At 38.5% G+C, this 15,283-nt stretch overlaps 1 protein-coding gene across 2 annotated transcripts in view; it reads left to right on the forward strand.

Moving 5' to 3' along the window:
* SPON1 (spondin 1) overlaps positions 1–15,283 on the forward strand; it is a 595,298-nt gene that overhangs the window by 457,476 nt on the left and 122,539 nt on the right. For both annotated transcript variants that reach the window (XM_054971838.1, XM_054971839.1), the window contains exon 7: positions 6,569–6,633. In XM_054971838.1, coding sequence (XP_054827813.1) covers positions 6,569–6,633 — 65 coding nt within the window. The remainder of the gene's footprint in view (positions 1–6,568; positions 6,634–15,283) is intronic.

Genomic DNA, 15,283 nt, shown 5'->3' on the forward strand with positions numbered 1-15,283 from the left:
CCATTATTATTTGCAGTTCCTTAGTAAATATTAAAATACTCTGCAACCTCAGCTATTTTCTGTGTTTTAAAATTTTTGTCATTGAGCACTGATATTAAGACACCGTTAGTTTGGTGGTCTAACCCAATCAGAAAAATGGAGAACTAATGAAATAGGGGCATGACCAGAAATGACAATTACATCTATATCAGATGCTTTAATCGGAGGCATCAAAGCAGTTGAGATAATCTACTTGAAAACAATTATGATGTAAAGAAGAAATAAATGTATAGTCTCTGTACTTTGGGTGTAACATATGCCAAAGATCAATGAAATCTAGTTCAACCATATAGGCTTTAAGTGTAGATCTCAACAGTGAACATTCCTTATGTGGGGGTGTACTTCTATCTAAAGCTGTATTTGGTATTTCATTAAAATCTCCCCCCACTAACGAATAATCATATCTAAAATCTACCAAGTTCTAAAACATTGATGAAACATATTTGGATAATCCACATTTGGACCATATACAAAATACTTAGCAAAAATTAGCAGAAAAGTGCACATGGCAAAAAATTTACTAATTTAAACAAAGTAAGTATGTCCACAGTTCTATACATCAGCCAGCAACTGCCCACCACAAAAGTTCCTACCCCATACCAAAAGTGAAAGAAAAAAAGGGAAAAAAGAAAAAAAAACTCACCCAAAATATCTTTGCTTCCAGATAAGATGCCATAGATCTCCACAATACTGGCCACTCCCCTCTTTATAGTTACATAGATAGATATAATTATTTATGGATAATATATCCATCTAAATCTTAGAGATACTTAGGGAAAGAAAAAAAAAGACACACACACACACACACACACACACACACAGCAAACAGCCAAGTCATTATCTCTAGGTTAACGTTATGCCCAGATTCCATAGTCAAAATATAAAGAAAAGGAAAAGAAACACCCCTTTTTTAACAAAAAGGAGGGAAGGCTGCTTGTTTCCAGAGTCATTTGTATGTATTCAAGTACATATGTATGTATATTTCTTCAGATGGTCAGTACAAGCACTTTATTTTTTCAGACCCATGCGGTAAACTTCTGCCAGTTTAGGATTGTAAAACTTCTTAATTTTATCTTGGTTCTGGACACAAAAGATGGCAGGATACTTGATGTAATATTGCAGCTTCAACTCTCTTACAAGAGTTTTTGCTTTTGTGAATTGATGACATAATATACTGCTTTAGTATAATCTGGGTAAAACATGATCCATTCTTTATTAGGACCCTAATACAAGTCCTGTTTATCTCTTGCCAAACATACCAGGAAAGGTACCAGTAATAAATAATAGCTTGGCCCAGAGCCTGGCAGCAGCCCTGGAACTTGAAGAGGTAGATCCCTATTCCACCACACACAAAGAAAATTCAAGCTCCAATGTACTCTCTCTGTCTACCTTTCAAAATGCCAACAGCAACTGTCTCTCCCTCACTGTCTGCAAAACCAGAGCTGGGAGCCCCCCTCCCCCCTGCTCTTTGCTTCCTTCTAACAAATTTGAAGCTACACGCTTGAAAGGAAGACCTGCCTATAAAGCTAAATTGGACTTAGATTGGGGTTTCCAAGGCAACTGCAGGAGTTCAGACAGAGTTCAGGCAGTCCCTGCATCCGGTTGCCAAGGGAATTGATTGCACGTGCCAGATTGTCTGGCTTGACGAACAGCAATGAATGAGGTTTGCAATGACCACCTGTTCATTTAGAATGGGGCCTCACGAACAGCTTGTTCGCGAACAGCTGATTGGGCCGTTCGTGGCTTTTTTTAGTTCATATTGCAGTTCATGCCCATCTCTAGTTGTGACTGAAGTTGATACCCTGTGCTCCAGCAGGGCTTTTGGGTAGGGCCATGCCAATGGAGGGGGCACTTGGCCTTTTCCATTGCATGGACACCTATGGGCTATGCTATAGTTTTTTATAGCATAACTTTTGCTGGTTTGTGAGGGTGTTCCCGGGCTGGGGCAGCTTAAGGAACCCACTAACTCTTGCCACACCCATGGGTCTGCCCTTGCACAGGCATTACTCTGTGGCATTCCCATGCCAGCACCCAGCTGGGGTGCCGTGCCGCCCAGGCCTTCTATTGGCATATGTCACTGGAATAGCACCTATTTGGTTTCCTGTGCATTTTCAGCAACACCTCCATTGCACTGCCAATGTCCAGATAGTTTTCTGACCATAGATGAAGTTCATATATCAGTGATTCACATTTTCTATTTATAATGTGTTAGCAGAAATAAAAAGTGATTTTCACATCCATTATTCCCACAAATAATCTACTGTATATATTAGTTCATGTTGTACTAACAAGACAAAGCTATTTTTTTATATGGGGTCAATATATGGGACTAGAAAAACAAACAAAAAGTTATCCACTCCTGCTGTTTGGGAGACTAGTATTTTGCTTTGTGTCTTTGTGTGGATTTTTTGTTTGATCTGATAAAAGATTCTTTGAAGCAAATTGCATATTACAACAGTTGTAGAAATGAATATAACGAATATGATATTTTAAACATATAGAAGCAGATTCTCACTAGACAAAGATAAAATGTGATATCATTTTTGATCTGATACACTGACACTTCAATTCTAATGTGCCCCAACTGGGAGCTTGTTTGGCCCCTCGCCTGTCTTAATGAAAATAGCATATTAGCTCTTCATTAAAAATTAATTATTTCAAGCTGCTGTCTCCAACTGAAGCTAGAGTCTGTTCTGAACACAAGAAGGAGCTGAAAACATTTCACAGGCTATCAGTACTGCAGATATTTTGCCCTCCTCTTAGTGCAAACAGGGAGAGGAAAGTAATGACAATAGCAAAAATGGCCTGTGAAAATTGATTTCCCTAAACTGGGACATGTGTGGATTAGAGCTTGCCTGAGGTATCAGAGTCATTTCCGTCAAGCAGGGGATGGCAAGATTATCACTAACCTGAAAAGACAGCTCAGTTGGAGCTGCCAATTACATGTAATGTATGGTGTGGGTTTTGAGTATAATTGGAGAACAGGTTTTTTTAAGACTGCAAAAATCATGGGAGTGAGTTGTGAACTTCATATTCTCTTAAACAATTTACCAGGAAAGGATCCTGAGGGAAATGGGGATAGGGGAGGGGGAGCGCTAAGGAACATTTGATAGATGTTTTCTGTACACCGGAGCCTTGTTAAAGCAGTTTCCTGGTTTTGTTTGAGGTTTATTACCCTACATATAATTTCAAAATTGCTGATACAGGAATTCTTATAAGCTACAGGGTGGGGGGGAACCACCTTTATTCACTCCTTAGCCTTGCACAGGTGTGATATATTCTTCTCATTTCTTTTATGAGGTTGAGGTGGGTGGTGAGGAATGGGGATAAAATCACTCTCTATTGTTATATTTAAGAGAAGATGAAATGTGTCTACTATTGATTATGTTTTCATAACAATAGTCCCTTGCAAATAGAAAGTATCTATCATGCTGTTTCCAGCATAAAGTAATAATATTGGCACATGTCTGATTGCTACTGCAAATCCCTGGAATTAAGATCTCTCTCTCTCTCTCTCTCTCTCTCTCTCTCTCTCTCTCTCTCACACACACACACACACACACACACACACACACACACACACACACACACACACACACACACTTAAGGTATGCTAAATCAGCTTTATTGTCTGATGCCATTTGGTGAAGTCTTGATCTCTCATTGCACAAGGAGCAGGCCTTGTTCTGCTTAAATCCTTTCTCTCCCCCATCCTACTCCTTCAAGTCCAACCACCACATCACCTCATGCATTGTATATTATGGCCAGAACTTTTTTATTTTACAAGAGGGCCCTCCTACACATTCCTCTGCATTTAGCAAAGTAAAGCAGAGGAAGGCCTCCCTGAAGACACACATACTGTCAGAATCTCTAAGGTGGGTGCCAAGGAAGGTGGAGTGAGAACCTCTCCAAATATTGACCCCTTGGGTTGGATCTAGCAATTCATGTTAAGAAGGCACTGTGTTCTAGGGTTGTTGAGTGGAATTCTCTTAATTCCTCTTTTCTAAATTTCTCCCTGCAATCCAGCAATCCATTTCTCTTCTGCTTTTTAGGACTCAGAATTAGTTTCAAATCAGTTCCTCCTTAGATCTCTAAGGAATAATATATTTATTTATTTATATACTACAAACATAATTGAAAAATTAAGAGTCATTACACAAACAATTAAACATATTGTCTGACTTTTCTGAACATATCCTTGCTGCGTCACACTGCTTTTATCCTTTATATCATATTATAGTGGCATAACAACAGGCAGAAATCCACAGGTGAGGAAATCTATACTATCACACCTTTAAAAAACCTCAAATATAGATTAAGGAGGAATCAAAGAGAATTCCTTTTTGAAAGTGGAAAAGAGAATAAGAGGAACCAATTACTACATCTAAAAAAAGAACATTTTAGAAAAAGAAATTCACCTGCCGTAACAACTGAACTGTGTTCTCTTCCCTTCAGCAGTTGTTTCCAACCTTGGGAAAATTTGCTTCTGGCATCACAAAAGCCATGTAGACTAATAAATACAATGGTCCAGAAGATGAAGGGGGTGGAAGAAGGAGAGGGTGGTTTTACCTCTTTCTCTTTCCCCATTTAAGCTTCCTGACCTATGTGGGTCCTGTGGGTACTATCTTAGGGTTGCAAAGCGCTGTGGGAGGAGGGGAATGCAGGAAAGATCCACCATCTTTGCATCCACGAATCACTGGATCCAACCTTTTACTCAAACAGATTCAATGCTACATTTGGTTTCTAAAGACCTACTCACAGAAAAAAAATGTATATGAAATTCTCAAATGTGGGTAATCATAGTATCCTGTTCTACAAGCCACATGGCATTTTTCCTGATTCACTTTTAGTCTGTGTTGAAAATAATTAAGATTGTGTTACAGAGCCCAAAATGTAACTTCTGACATTTCTGGTTGTATGTTGTAACACTAAAGACAAAGTTGAAGATGCTCCTGGATGAGCAGGGCAGCCTTTACTACAGACATGGAACATTTCCAAGAACTTGTTTTCAAAAGTTTTCTTCAAGGAAGCAGGCAGAGCCATACTTGGAAACAGCAGGGATTTGTATAAATTGCTTGGACCAGTGTTCAATTAATTGATTTTCATGCATACAGCTGGACAAGTTCTTAAGAAGAAGAAACCAATGGGTTGGTTTATCTGCAAATGATTTATGTTTTCTAGTTTGCACACCATTATCCATTTTAAGGGCACCATTTTCCACAGGTCAGCAGTGAGATAAATATGGAAAACCCCTGCACTGCAACTTCCAGCTGCTTGGGGGAAAATGTTTTTTCTCCAAGTACTCCCCTCTCCCCAATTCTTACAATCAAACTATTGGAAAATGAATATTGGAACATGAATTATTTTCTCTTTTATAATGGGTAAAATGCTTCTGAAGACAAAAAAAACCCCTCTCAAAATGTATAGCATGAAAATGTCAGGATTTTTTTGCAGTTTTTCCAGTGGAAAAATTGGTGGTACGGGGGGGGGGGGGGGAGGGTCTCGTATATTATAGATGTACAACATTTTTAAATAATTGTTTGTTTTTATGCAAGTAATTTTGGCTATAATTAATATGCTATCAAGTGTTCACTGATAATACATTATTAAAGGCTACCTACCAATTGTGACTCGTAAGAGTTTCTGTCCAAATGCGTCATGCATCTGACGAAGAGAACTGTGATTCTCGAAAGCTTATGCTACAATAAAGTTGGTTAGTCTTAAAGGTGCTACTGGACTCTTTTTGATTCTGTCCAAATAATACTCTTTTGTTTTCTACAGCATTTGTTTTCTACCTTCAATTTTAATTTTTTTCTACCTCTCAGATGGCAAAAATTAAAGATATGTGTGCTATGGTAGCATAGGGTTCAGCAGTTTGAAACTTTTTCTCAAGTATTGCATATAGCAAAAAGGACAATTGTATATTCTAACCATATGTATATAATGTTTAATCAGGAAAATATTTTATGTTTGATAGGAAGTAAGAATTGCATATATTTCAATTTTTCTCAACATTTACAGATTTTTTCTATCTCTGGGGCTGTAGATTTTATTATGTTCTTTTTCTGTTATGGTATTTGGAAATCAAAGACCACCCTTTTACAGAGATCCTATGGACATGAGGAAAAATTATGACAGTGGGGTCAAAATTGATGGGTTGAACCATTAAGTAGAGAAACTTGCATAAAAGTTTCTGCTTATGGTAAGATCATCCTTAGAAAAGTTGTGTGTAAAACCAGTTTCATATAATTTTCCATGTGTATGTCCTAGTCATTATAATGCTTTCAAAAAGTCACCCTGCAAGTACCAAAGATTATGACAACACAATCCCTTTGTCTCATACAAAGGAGGAAATACACTCCCTGAATAGGAAGTAGAATGAAATATATCTGCCTTCCCAGGAATTATGAGAAGCAATTTAAATTCAAGTGCCTTTTCCGTTGGTTACAAATCACTGCAGAGTGTTATTCACCATAATGCTGTCCAAACATCATTTTATTTATTGATGTTTATTGCTTCTCTTTTGCAGAGCGATGAGGTTTTGACTGTCATCAAAGCAAAAGCACAATGGCCTGCCTGGCAACCACTAAACGTGTAAGTAGGCAGGAAATTAAACCTCCCGAAGGACTTTCTACTCACTGTCCTCTGTCAGAATGCTCAAATATCTCACCTCCCACCAAAATGTTTATTTCTTTCCAAGTCCTGTTGATTAATGAATTTCTTGTTTTTTTTTTTTTGCATTCCAGATGTCATCTTTCATTTAATCTCTCTAACAATATTTGTTGGAGGGAGGGGGGAATGTAGCTTTCTATTGCATTCCATTACACCAGCAGCTTACAGTGTGGATCATAGGCCTCCATCACTGTGCACTGCTGGAATGGAATGTAACACTCTTACTAGAGGTCATTGGGAGGAGGTGTCAGAGCTGCCAGGATCACAGCTCCAGCATCTTGCCAGCATGAAGGCACTTGAGGTGACTTGCTGGTACTGGTTCTGCTAGCCACATAGATGAATACTTACATGATGGTCCCAGCAACTCTATCACCACCTCATGACAACCTCCAGTAAGGATGCTCTTACCCCTTCAGCAGTCCCTAGGGGAAGTCTGTTATTTACTCCAAAAGCCACTTGTGGACCAGGTGATTCTGTTTTCTGCCCTCTCCTGCCTCCCCGCACAAGCAATGAGGAAATACCTGCTGTGCATACTAATACTATAATCTTATGGACGTTTTCTCAAAGTTGGTCCTTTTGAAGTTGAGCATTGTAACTTGAAACTGGAAACTGTAATTCTCTTAGTAATGTTAGAAATACAGATGAAAAAAAATCAGCATGGTCTTTGTAGGATTAATTTCTTTCAGAAGTGAATTGCAGAAGATTTCTTATTTGAAAACAACTACAATAGCAATTCTTTATTGACTATTGCCTAGATTTCCAAAGAATTGTAGGTGAGCAACAGTAATCCCAAGCAGTTTGGTCTTTATGGCAGCAGCAACACTGAGAACGGTAGCATTGTTACAGGGAAACCTTGGGTTCTCTAACAGAATTCTAAACTTCTTTGTGATACTTCCAGAAATCTTGGAAGAATTTTGTTGAGTTGTAAAAATTCTACTTGCATATCTAAAATAATGGAAAACCTATGCCTGTGCAGTATGATGTCTTTGCATATGCCTAGGCTCTGTTTGTGCAAGCATACATAGGGATTAGAACAGGGTATGGCAGGTAATATCCTGTGTACACTGGAATTCAAATATATGCTGAGGGGGTCTGAACTGGTGAAGACTGAGGTTTTGGGTTTGTAGTGGGTATAGGGCTGCCAGCTCCAAGTTGGGAAATTCCTGGAGATATGGGGGGTAAAACCTGGAGAAACCTGGAGAAAGTGGGGTTTGGGGAGGGAAAGGACCTTGACGTGGCATAATTCCATACAGTCCACCCCCCAAAGCAGCCATTTTCTCCAGGTGAATGGATCTCTGTGGCCTGGAGACCAGTTGTAATTCCAGGAAATCTCCAGCCACTACCTGGAGGCTGGCAACCCTAAGTGGATAGCTTGATGAAAATGTTAACAGTGTGCGCAGCAGCAGTGAAAAAGGCAAACTGCATGCTGGGGAAAATTAGAAAAGGATTTGAAACTAAAATTGCCATTGTGCTCCTTTTGGAACCCATTTGGAATACTATGTATAATTCAGGTGACCATATCTCAAAAAAGATACGTAGAGCCTGAAAAACTACAGAAGACAACAACCAAGGTGATTAAGAGGTTGATACTCCTTTTCTATGAGGAAAGAATAAAGTATTGGGGGCAGTTTAGAAAAAAAAAGATGATGAATGGCGCTATCCTAAGCATAGTTACTCCAGTCTAAGTCCATTGAAATCCTTCTGGACCACCTTTCTGGGCTTGAACTGGAATGGAATCACCGTGTTGAAGTAGTTCTGGACCTCCCTGGATGTGGTTTTCAGAATGTGCTTCTGGAGGGACTGCTGCTCAGCCCCTTAGCCTTTGGCCTGTGATGTGCTGCAAGGTTCCATCTTCTCACCTATGACTTTTAACATTTACATGAAACTCCCTTCACTGTGTAAAGGGAGGGATAAGAATGGAGAATTCAGAACTAGAGCAGATACTTCTACAAGAAGACAAGAAGGAAATTTCTAAGGTATACAAAGTATTGTTGAAATGGCATACTGAAGAAGAAATCGTTAAAGTGCAAATGGTGAAGTGGGCCATAAATTTTAATAAAGAAATAACAATGGAGCCGTGGGAATACCTGTGGAAGAATACAATGAAGATTACAACATGTATTAATATTAAAGAGAACATTTATAAAATGATTTATCGTTGGTACATGACACCAAAGAAGATAGCTCTAGGGAATTTGAATACGTCTAATAAATGCTGGAAGTGTAAAAAACATGAGGGATCCCTGTACCACATGTGGTGGACGTGTGAGGTAGCAAGGCAGTACTGGGGTGAAATAATAAGAGTAATAAGTGAGATTTTACAATTTCAAATTAATAAGAACCCAGAACTCCTACTACTGAATTTGGGAATGGAGGGTATTCCAGTTCAACACAGGACATTGTTATTTTACATGACAGCAGCGGCCAGACTTCTGTATGCGCAAAAATGGAAAGTACAAGAAGTACCAACAATCGAGGACTGGATATACAAATTGCTGTATATGGCGGAAATGGACAAAATGACAAGGAAACTGAGAAACCTTGACCCAGGACAGTTTAACACAGACTGGGAGAAGCTGAAGCAATATCTAGCGAAGAAGTGGGAGGTTGGAGGAGAACTGTGGCAGTTTGAGAACTATTGAAATATAATAAAATGCAGAGGGGAGTGACTTTACCGGTGGGAGGAGAGGCAAATGGGAATTTCTAAGCAGTTATTTTATTAGATTATTATAAATATATATACATATAGAATAATGACAGAAAGCAATTAAGTATAAGGATAGACTGATTAATACTATTTTTGGTAATTGTATAATATACTAAACTGAATGACTTGGTCTGAAGTTATCTAGGTCAAATTGATTGACGATTCTTGATGATAGCCGTATAATTGCATAATCAAAGCAAAATAATATAACCAAAGTAGAATGAAGCTAAGATATGTAGGGAAAGTAATATATAGAGTATTAAATTGGTTGACTTATATGAATTGTTTATAGAAATATTTGAAATTATGCAAAATGGGACAAATTGTTTGTCTAATAAGGGACCAAAAGATAGAGTATAGAGTACTAAAATAGTTAAAGAATTACAATCAGAAGAAAGATATTATTTAGTTATTATTCCTGTTATTATGTAGTAGTTAATGTAAGTAAATATGAGAATAGAAAGAATATAGAGATAAGCTTAGAAGGAATTGAATGTATACGTTAGACAGAATGAATTTAAAATGAGTAAGGGAAAAGGGGCAAAGGGTTGGAAAACTGTTGGAAGTCAACAAAAAGGGGGGAAAGGGAGGGGGTTAGAAATAGGAAATAGGGGAAATGAATGTAATGTGGAATAATATGATATCTAATCCAATAAAAATTTTATTAAAAAAAAAAATTACATGAAACTACTATATGAGGTCATCCAGAGATTTTGGACTGAGTTTCACCAATATGCAAATGATAACTCTATTGCATTATTTCAACTGACTCCAAGGAAGAAGCAGGATTCCTGAATTGGATGGAAGCAGTTTTAGAATTGATGTTGGATAATAAACTGAATCTCAATCTTTGGAATTGATGTGGGATAATAAACTGAATCTTAATCCTGACAAGATGGAAGTTCTACTGAAAAGTGGAAGCTGTGACCTGGGATCTAAGGTGTTGCCCATTGTGGATGGTGTTGCACTCCCCTTGAAGAAACAGATCTGTAGTTTGGGAGCACTCTTGGATCCAGGCTTACTGCTGGATAAACAGATGACAGCTGTGGCCAGGAGTGCCTTTTACCAGTTTTGACTGGTTAGCCAGCTGTGGCCTTTCCTGGGCAGAAAAGATCTGAAAACTATGGTGCACATCCTGGTTATATCAAGATTAGATTACTGCAAGGTACTGTATGTGGGGCTGCCCTTGAAAAGTGTTTGGATACTTCAATTGGTGCAGAATATTGCAGCATGATGTTGACCGGAGTCGGTGATAGGCCCATCTACACTGGCTCCCAATCTGTTTCCAGGAACAATTCAATGTGGTGGTATTGATATTTAAAGTTTTCTGTGGTTTGAGACCAATATACTTGAAGGACCTACTACTTTCTTTGAACCTACCTAAGCACTTCAGACATCTTTGGAGGCCCTTCTTGGCGTTCCCCTGCCTTCTGAGATTAAATGGATGGCAACCCAAGAGAAGGTCTTCTTGGACGAGACATGAAAATTCTGGAAGTCTCTCCCAAAGAGATTTACCTGTCCTTTTCTGTTGTTATCTTCCACCAGGGGGTGAAGAATTTTTTGTTTCATTCTGTCCCCTTTGCGATCCCTCCTTGTTGGCCTATGTTTTTAAAAAATAACTTGAGTGTATTTTAGCTCCGGTATTAATTGCTTTAATGATGTGGGGGTTGTTGGTTTTAATGGTTTTACTAATGAGTTTTTATTGTGTTTGTTTTTAATTTGTTAGTTACCTTGGTGATCCTTATGAGGGAGGAAAGATGGGGTATAACATTTGTAAAATTAAAGAAGTAATGGTCACAGACATCAATGGCTTTAAATGAGAATTAGATAGATCCATGGAGGTACATCAGCGGCTGCTATTGATGAACACTAAAGGGAACATCCATTCCCAGAGGCAGTAAACCCCTCAGTACCAGTGCTGGGACCCTTCAGGGAAACTCATTGGTAACTTTGTAACACAGGATGCTGCGCTAGATGGACCAGTTGTCTGATCCAGAAGGGCTATTCCTATATTCTCTCAATAGAACCAATATCTGTGGACTTAATGTGACATGAATGAGGCTTCTAATACAATTGAATCTTCCTTCCTTCCTTCCAGGAGTTCATAGTTCTCATAGAGCATGTAGTTCTCTCCTCCATTTTATTATCATAAAAACACTGTGACATATGTTGTGAGGCTGAGAGAGCATAACTGGTCCAAAGTTACCAAGCAAACGGCATAGTTCAGAGGTTATCAGAACCCAAGTCCTTGTCCTAGATCAATGCCCCCTAACCACTGTAACACAGATACCATCTGTCTTTACTTTCTACAGTTTATTTCTCTTAGTCTCAGACTCAGCTCTCATTCTCTCTTTCTCTCTCTCTCACTGCATGCCAGAGAGAGTGCCCACATTGGGCTGAACTTGTATGAATCTCCTGCACTATATTCTAGCAGATGGTGTCTGCTTCATTCTTCCTAAGGTATGATACTTTATTGTATTGCCATCCTCCTGTAGATTTTTTTTCATATTCTTTTGAACATATGAATTGGGATTTATGCTGGTTTGTCATCAAACCCTCAGTGTTTTGAGGCTTTCACTTCATCTGGCCAGCCCTGTGACATTTGTACGTTGGTATTTCATGGTCTCAACCTTTTTGTCTAACCTCTGTAGCATATTTTTCTACTAAATTGTTTTGTTCATGCTATAGATCAACAGAAGGTTGCCTTTTCCAAGGCTATCACTCCAGCATCTTTCTAAATCAAGATTTTAAAAAACAACAATTGAATCAGAACTCCTTTGGTCTTATTTGCAAGGGTGCTTAAATACAATGCATATCCAATCTTTTCTCAAACACCTATTTAAATATTCCTTAATCATATTAGCCTATTCCACTGCTTTAAAGGTATCTTTGATGTTTATAGAATTAACTGTATCAGTTGCTATGTAATGAAATTTCTTCCCATTACAAACCTTGTCCACTAGAAGTGATCCAAATATCAGTAGTTTAAAATTTTATGCCAGTATTCAATAACAATAACTATTGTAACATTTGCATATTACTAATTCTGGAAATTAGATTTGCTCACTCATGCCTGCAGCTCTCACATGCTGGGGGCTTTAGAAAACTGTAGATCTGGACTGGACTAAGTCTCCTTTGAACAGAACTGACTCCCTTTGTTTTGGAAAACTTACCTACCAGTCTTCTTGTGCCAAATGGACTCTGTACAAACAGAGGATTTGAAAATCCTGATAGTTGCAGTTCCTGCCCTTGTTTCTGTTTAAGAATTCTCCCCCTTAGAATTTTAATATCCTGGATAAGTTGCCATCATCAGGGTGGGGCCTGGCGTTCTCCTGGAATTCCAATTGCTCTCCAGACTACAGAGATCAGTTCCCCCAGAGGAAATGGCAGTTTCAGAGGGTGGAGATGATGGAATCCTACCTTGCTGAGCTCCCTCTCCTAGCCAGACACTGTCACCCCCCAAATCTCCAGGAATTTCCCAAGCAGGAGGTAGCCATGTCAAGTCTGTCCCTAGCTGAGGAATAAACAGAAAAAGAAAGATGAAAGAAAAAGAACATCAAGGGCTATGTAAAATGATAGAAGGAATGTGTATGTGCACATGTGCTTCTGTTTCAGTCCTCCTAAGCATGTCATCCTTGCTTGGTACAAGATGCAATTTTTGCTGTTCTTTCCATGTGCAGCCACCATTTCTCCAGTAATTTCATTGGCAGTACAGCCTTAAGGATGCTTTCTTGGGAACAAGCTCCATTTGGTGGGCTCTGAAAGTTGTATACATGCAGCAATGAAGAAGCAACACTTAGTATACTAACTAGGAATATACAAAGGGAAACTCCCAAGCTGAAGATCAATACTTTGATTTTCCAGAATGGTAACACAAATCCAAGATACTTCGAAATAACCTGAGTCTTGGGGGCGGGTGTGTGTGTGTTTTTTTCAAGTTCTGATGCCTACCAGCCATGCAACAGATATTTTTCTATGATTCTACTGATTTCCTGGACAATGACATTTCTCCCTTCCAATCAGTTCATTCTAAGAGAGGAGCACAAAGCATTCCCAGCCAATCCTATCCTGCATTCTCCTTTCTCCCTCCTTTGTAGAGTGGTGAATTGTTTCCCCTCTGAAAGTAAAATGCCTGGACTTGTTCGAGGGTCTGTAGAATTAAAACCCTTTGTGCTTGAAACTTGGGGGTCCTTTGTTGGATGGGCAGAAGAAGCTCTCTTGAAATTTTGCTGGTATTTGGTTGAAAAACAATTACCCCGCCCCTCACCAAAAAAGTCCCCCATATAATGGGACAATGTGAAAACTGCCAATCTCCTTTCTTACTTGGTTAAATAGACCACAACAAGGAAGCAGAGCAAATGAAGTTTTTAGTGGAAGGATAATTTTTAAAAAAAAAACAATCAGTCAATCATTGTAAGAGTAGGAAATTAAATGAATGAGGACAGGTTTTTTTTTAAATGTCGATGCCCATCTGGAGCTCTCCTGTTAGGCTGCCACCATTTTACAAATCAGTAGAGAGAGGAGTGTGGCTCAGCAGAGAGGACCTGCTTTGGGAGTCTGTAAAATTGTTCCTCTTTGTACAATCTTCTTGAAACTTAGAGGGTCTTTAGATTAGAGGGACAACTGTATTCTGTGTAAATTTAGTGTCATTATCTTTATAAACAACATTCCCAGACCCTTGAATAAATTCCCTATTGCAAATAATGGTCCCAAAGAAAGACTATTTGGATTTGTTGCCTGAGCCAGTAATATCCTACCTGGAAATAAGCAATTGTCAGTTCTAGAGATGGCAGTCCATGGCAGATAGACCCCCCAAACCCCTCACAGCAAACACTCCAGTGCATTGGTTGAAAAGGTTTTTATTTAGAAATCCATTAAGTTCATGAGTACATCCATAGATGAGTAAGTTGGCAGGAATGGTTATACAAACATATGCACTATTGATATATGGAGCACAATTCCCCCTTCCCTCTGAGCAATTAGCCTTTAGGCGCAAAAATCCTAAAAAATTCCATGAGAACATAATAGCTTTGTTTGGACAGAGAAAGGCAGAAGATTACAAAACTCCATCTTTCTCCTGTGAAGAGTTACAGTACAGCTGCAAGGTCAACAAGCATACTTTCAGAGATAATAGGCTAGTTACTTTCTCTGTGAAATCAGCATTAGTACTGTCGTTTTCAGGCAGGCCAAAGATGGCATTATTATAGTGAACAGATCAGATACATGAATGGCATGGAAAAATGGCATGCAGACATGACAGCAATCATGGTAGACATTTCCCTCCCTAATTCCAGATCAGAAATTAGAACAAAGATTTTCTCTGTGCACACTACTAGTGCTAACTTAATGAACAGAAGGCATTGTAGATACACTTTTCTTTCCTCTTCCTCTCAATGCAGCAAGCTTCTGTACAAACTTGCAGATTCCCTTGAAAGATTTCACTAAACTAAGTTTATTTCAGCTGCCTAAGAAAGGCATACCTTACCAGCAATAACAATGCTCAAGTTTTCCATTGTGTTTAATTGACTAAACTATAATTTAGCAACGATTACAATATTGCCAAGGAATAAAATAAAATTAGTCCACTGTTATGCATAATGTAACAAAGTAGCTATGGCAAGTATGTGTTGCTTATTTTCTACTGACTAATGAGAATCTATAAGCAATCACCAAAGATACACCAGAAAACTGATATGCCAAAGCTTGATATTACACAATATATAACTATGTCAGACTGGTTCACTTTATGTTCAGCAAGATGTGGTAATAATACTGCATGGTAATAATGCTGAGATTATGACACATTCAATATTTCCACTCTCAATTATCATAAAATTAGACTGTTTGTCAAAATAAATTACAACC

The sequence above is a fragment of the Eublepharis macularius genome, chromosome 2, assembly GCF_028583425.1.
Source record: "Eublepharis macularius isolate TG4126 chromosome 2, MPM_Emac_v1.0, whole genome shotgun sequence".
Classification (NCBI taxonomy): domain Eukaryota; kingdom Metazoa; phylum Chordata; class Lepidosauria; order Squamata; family Eublepharidae; genus Eublepharis; species Eublepharis macularius.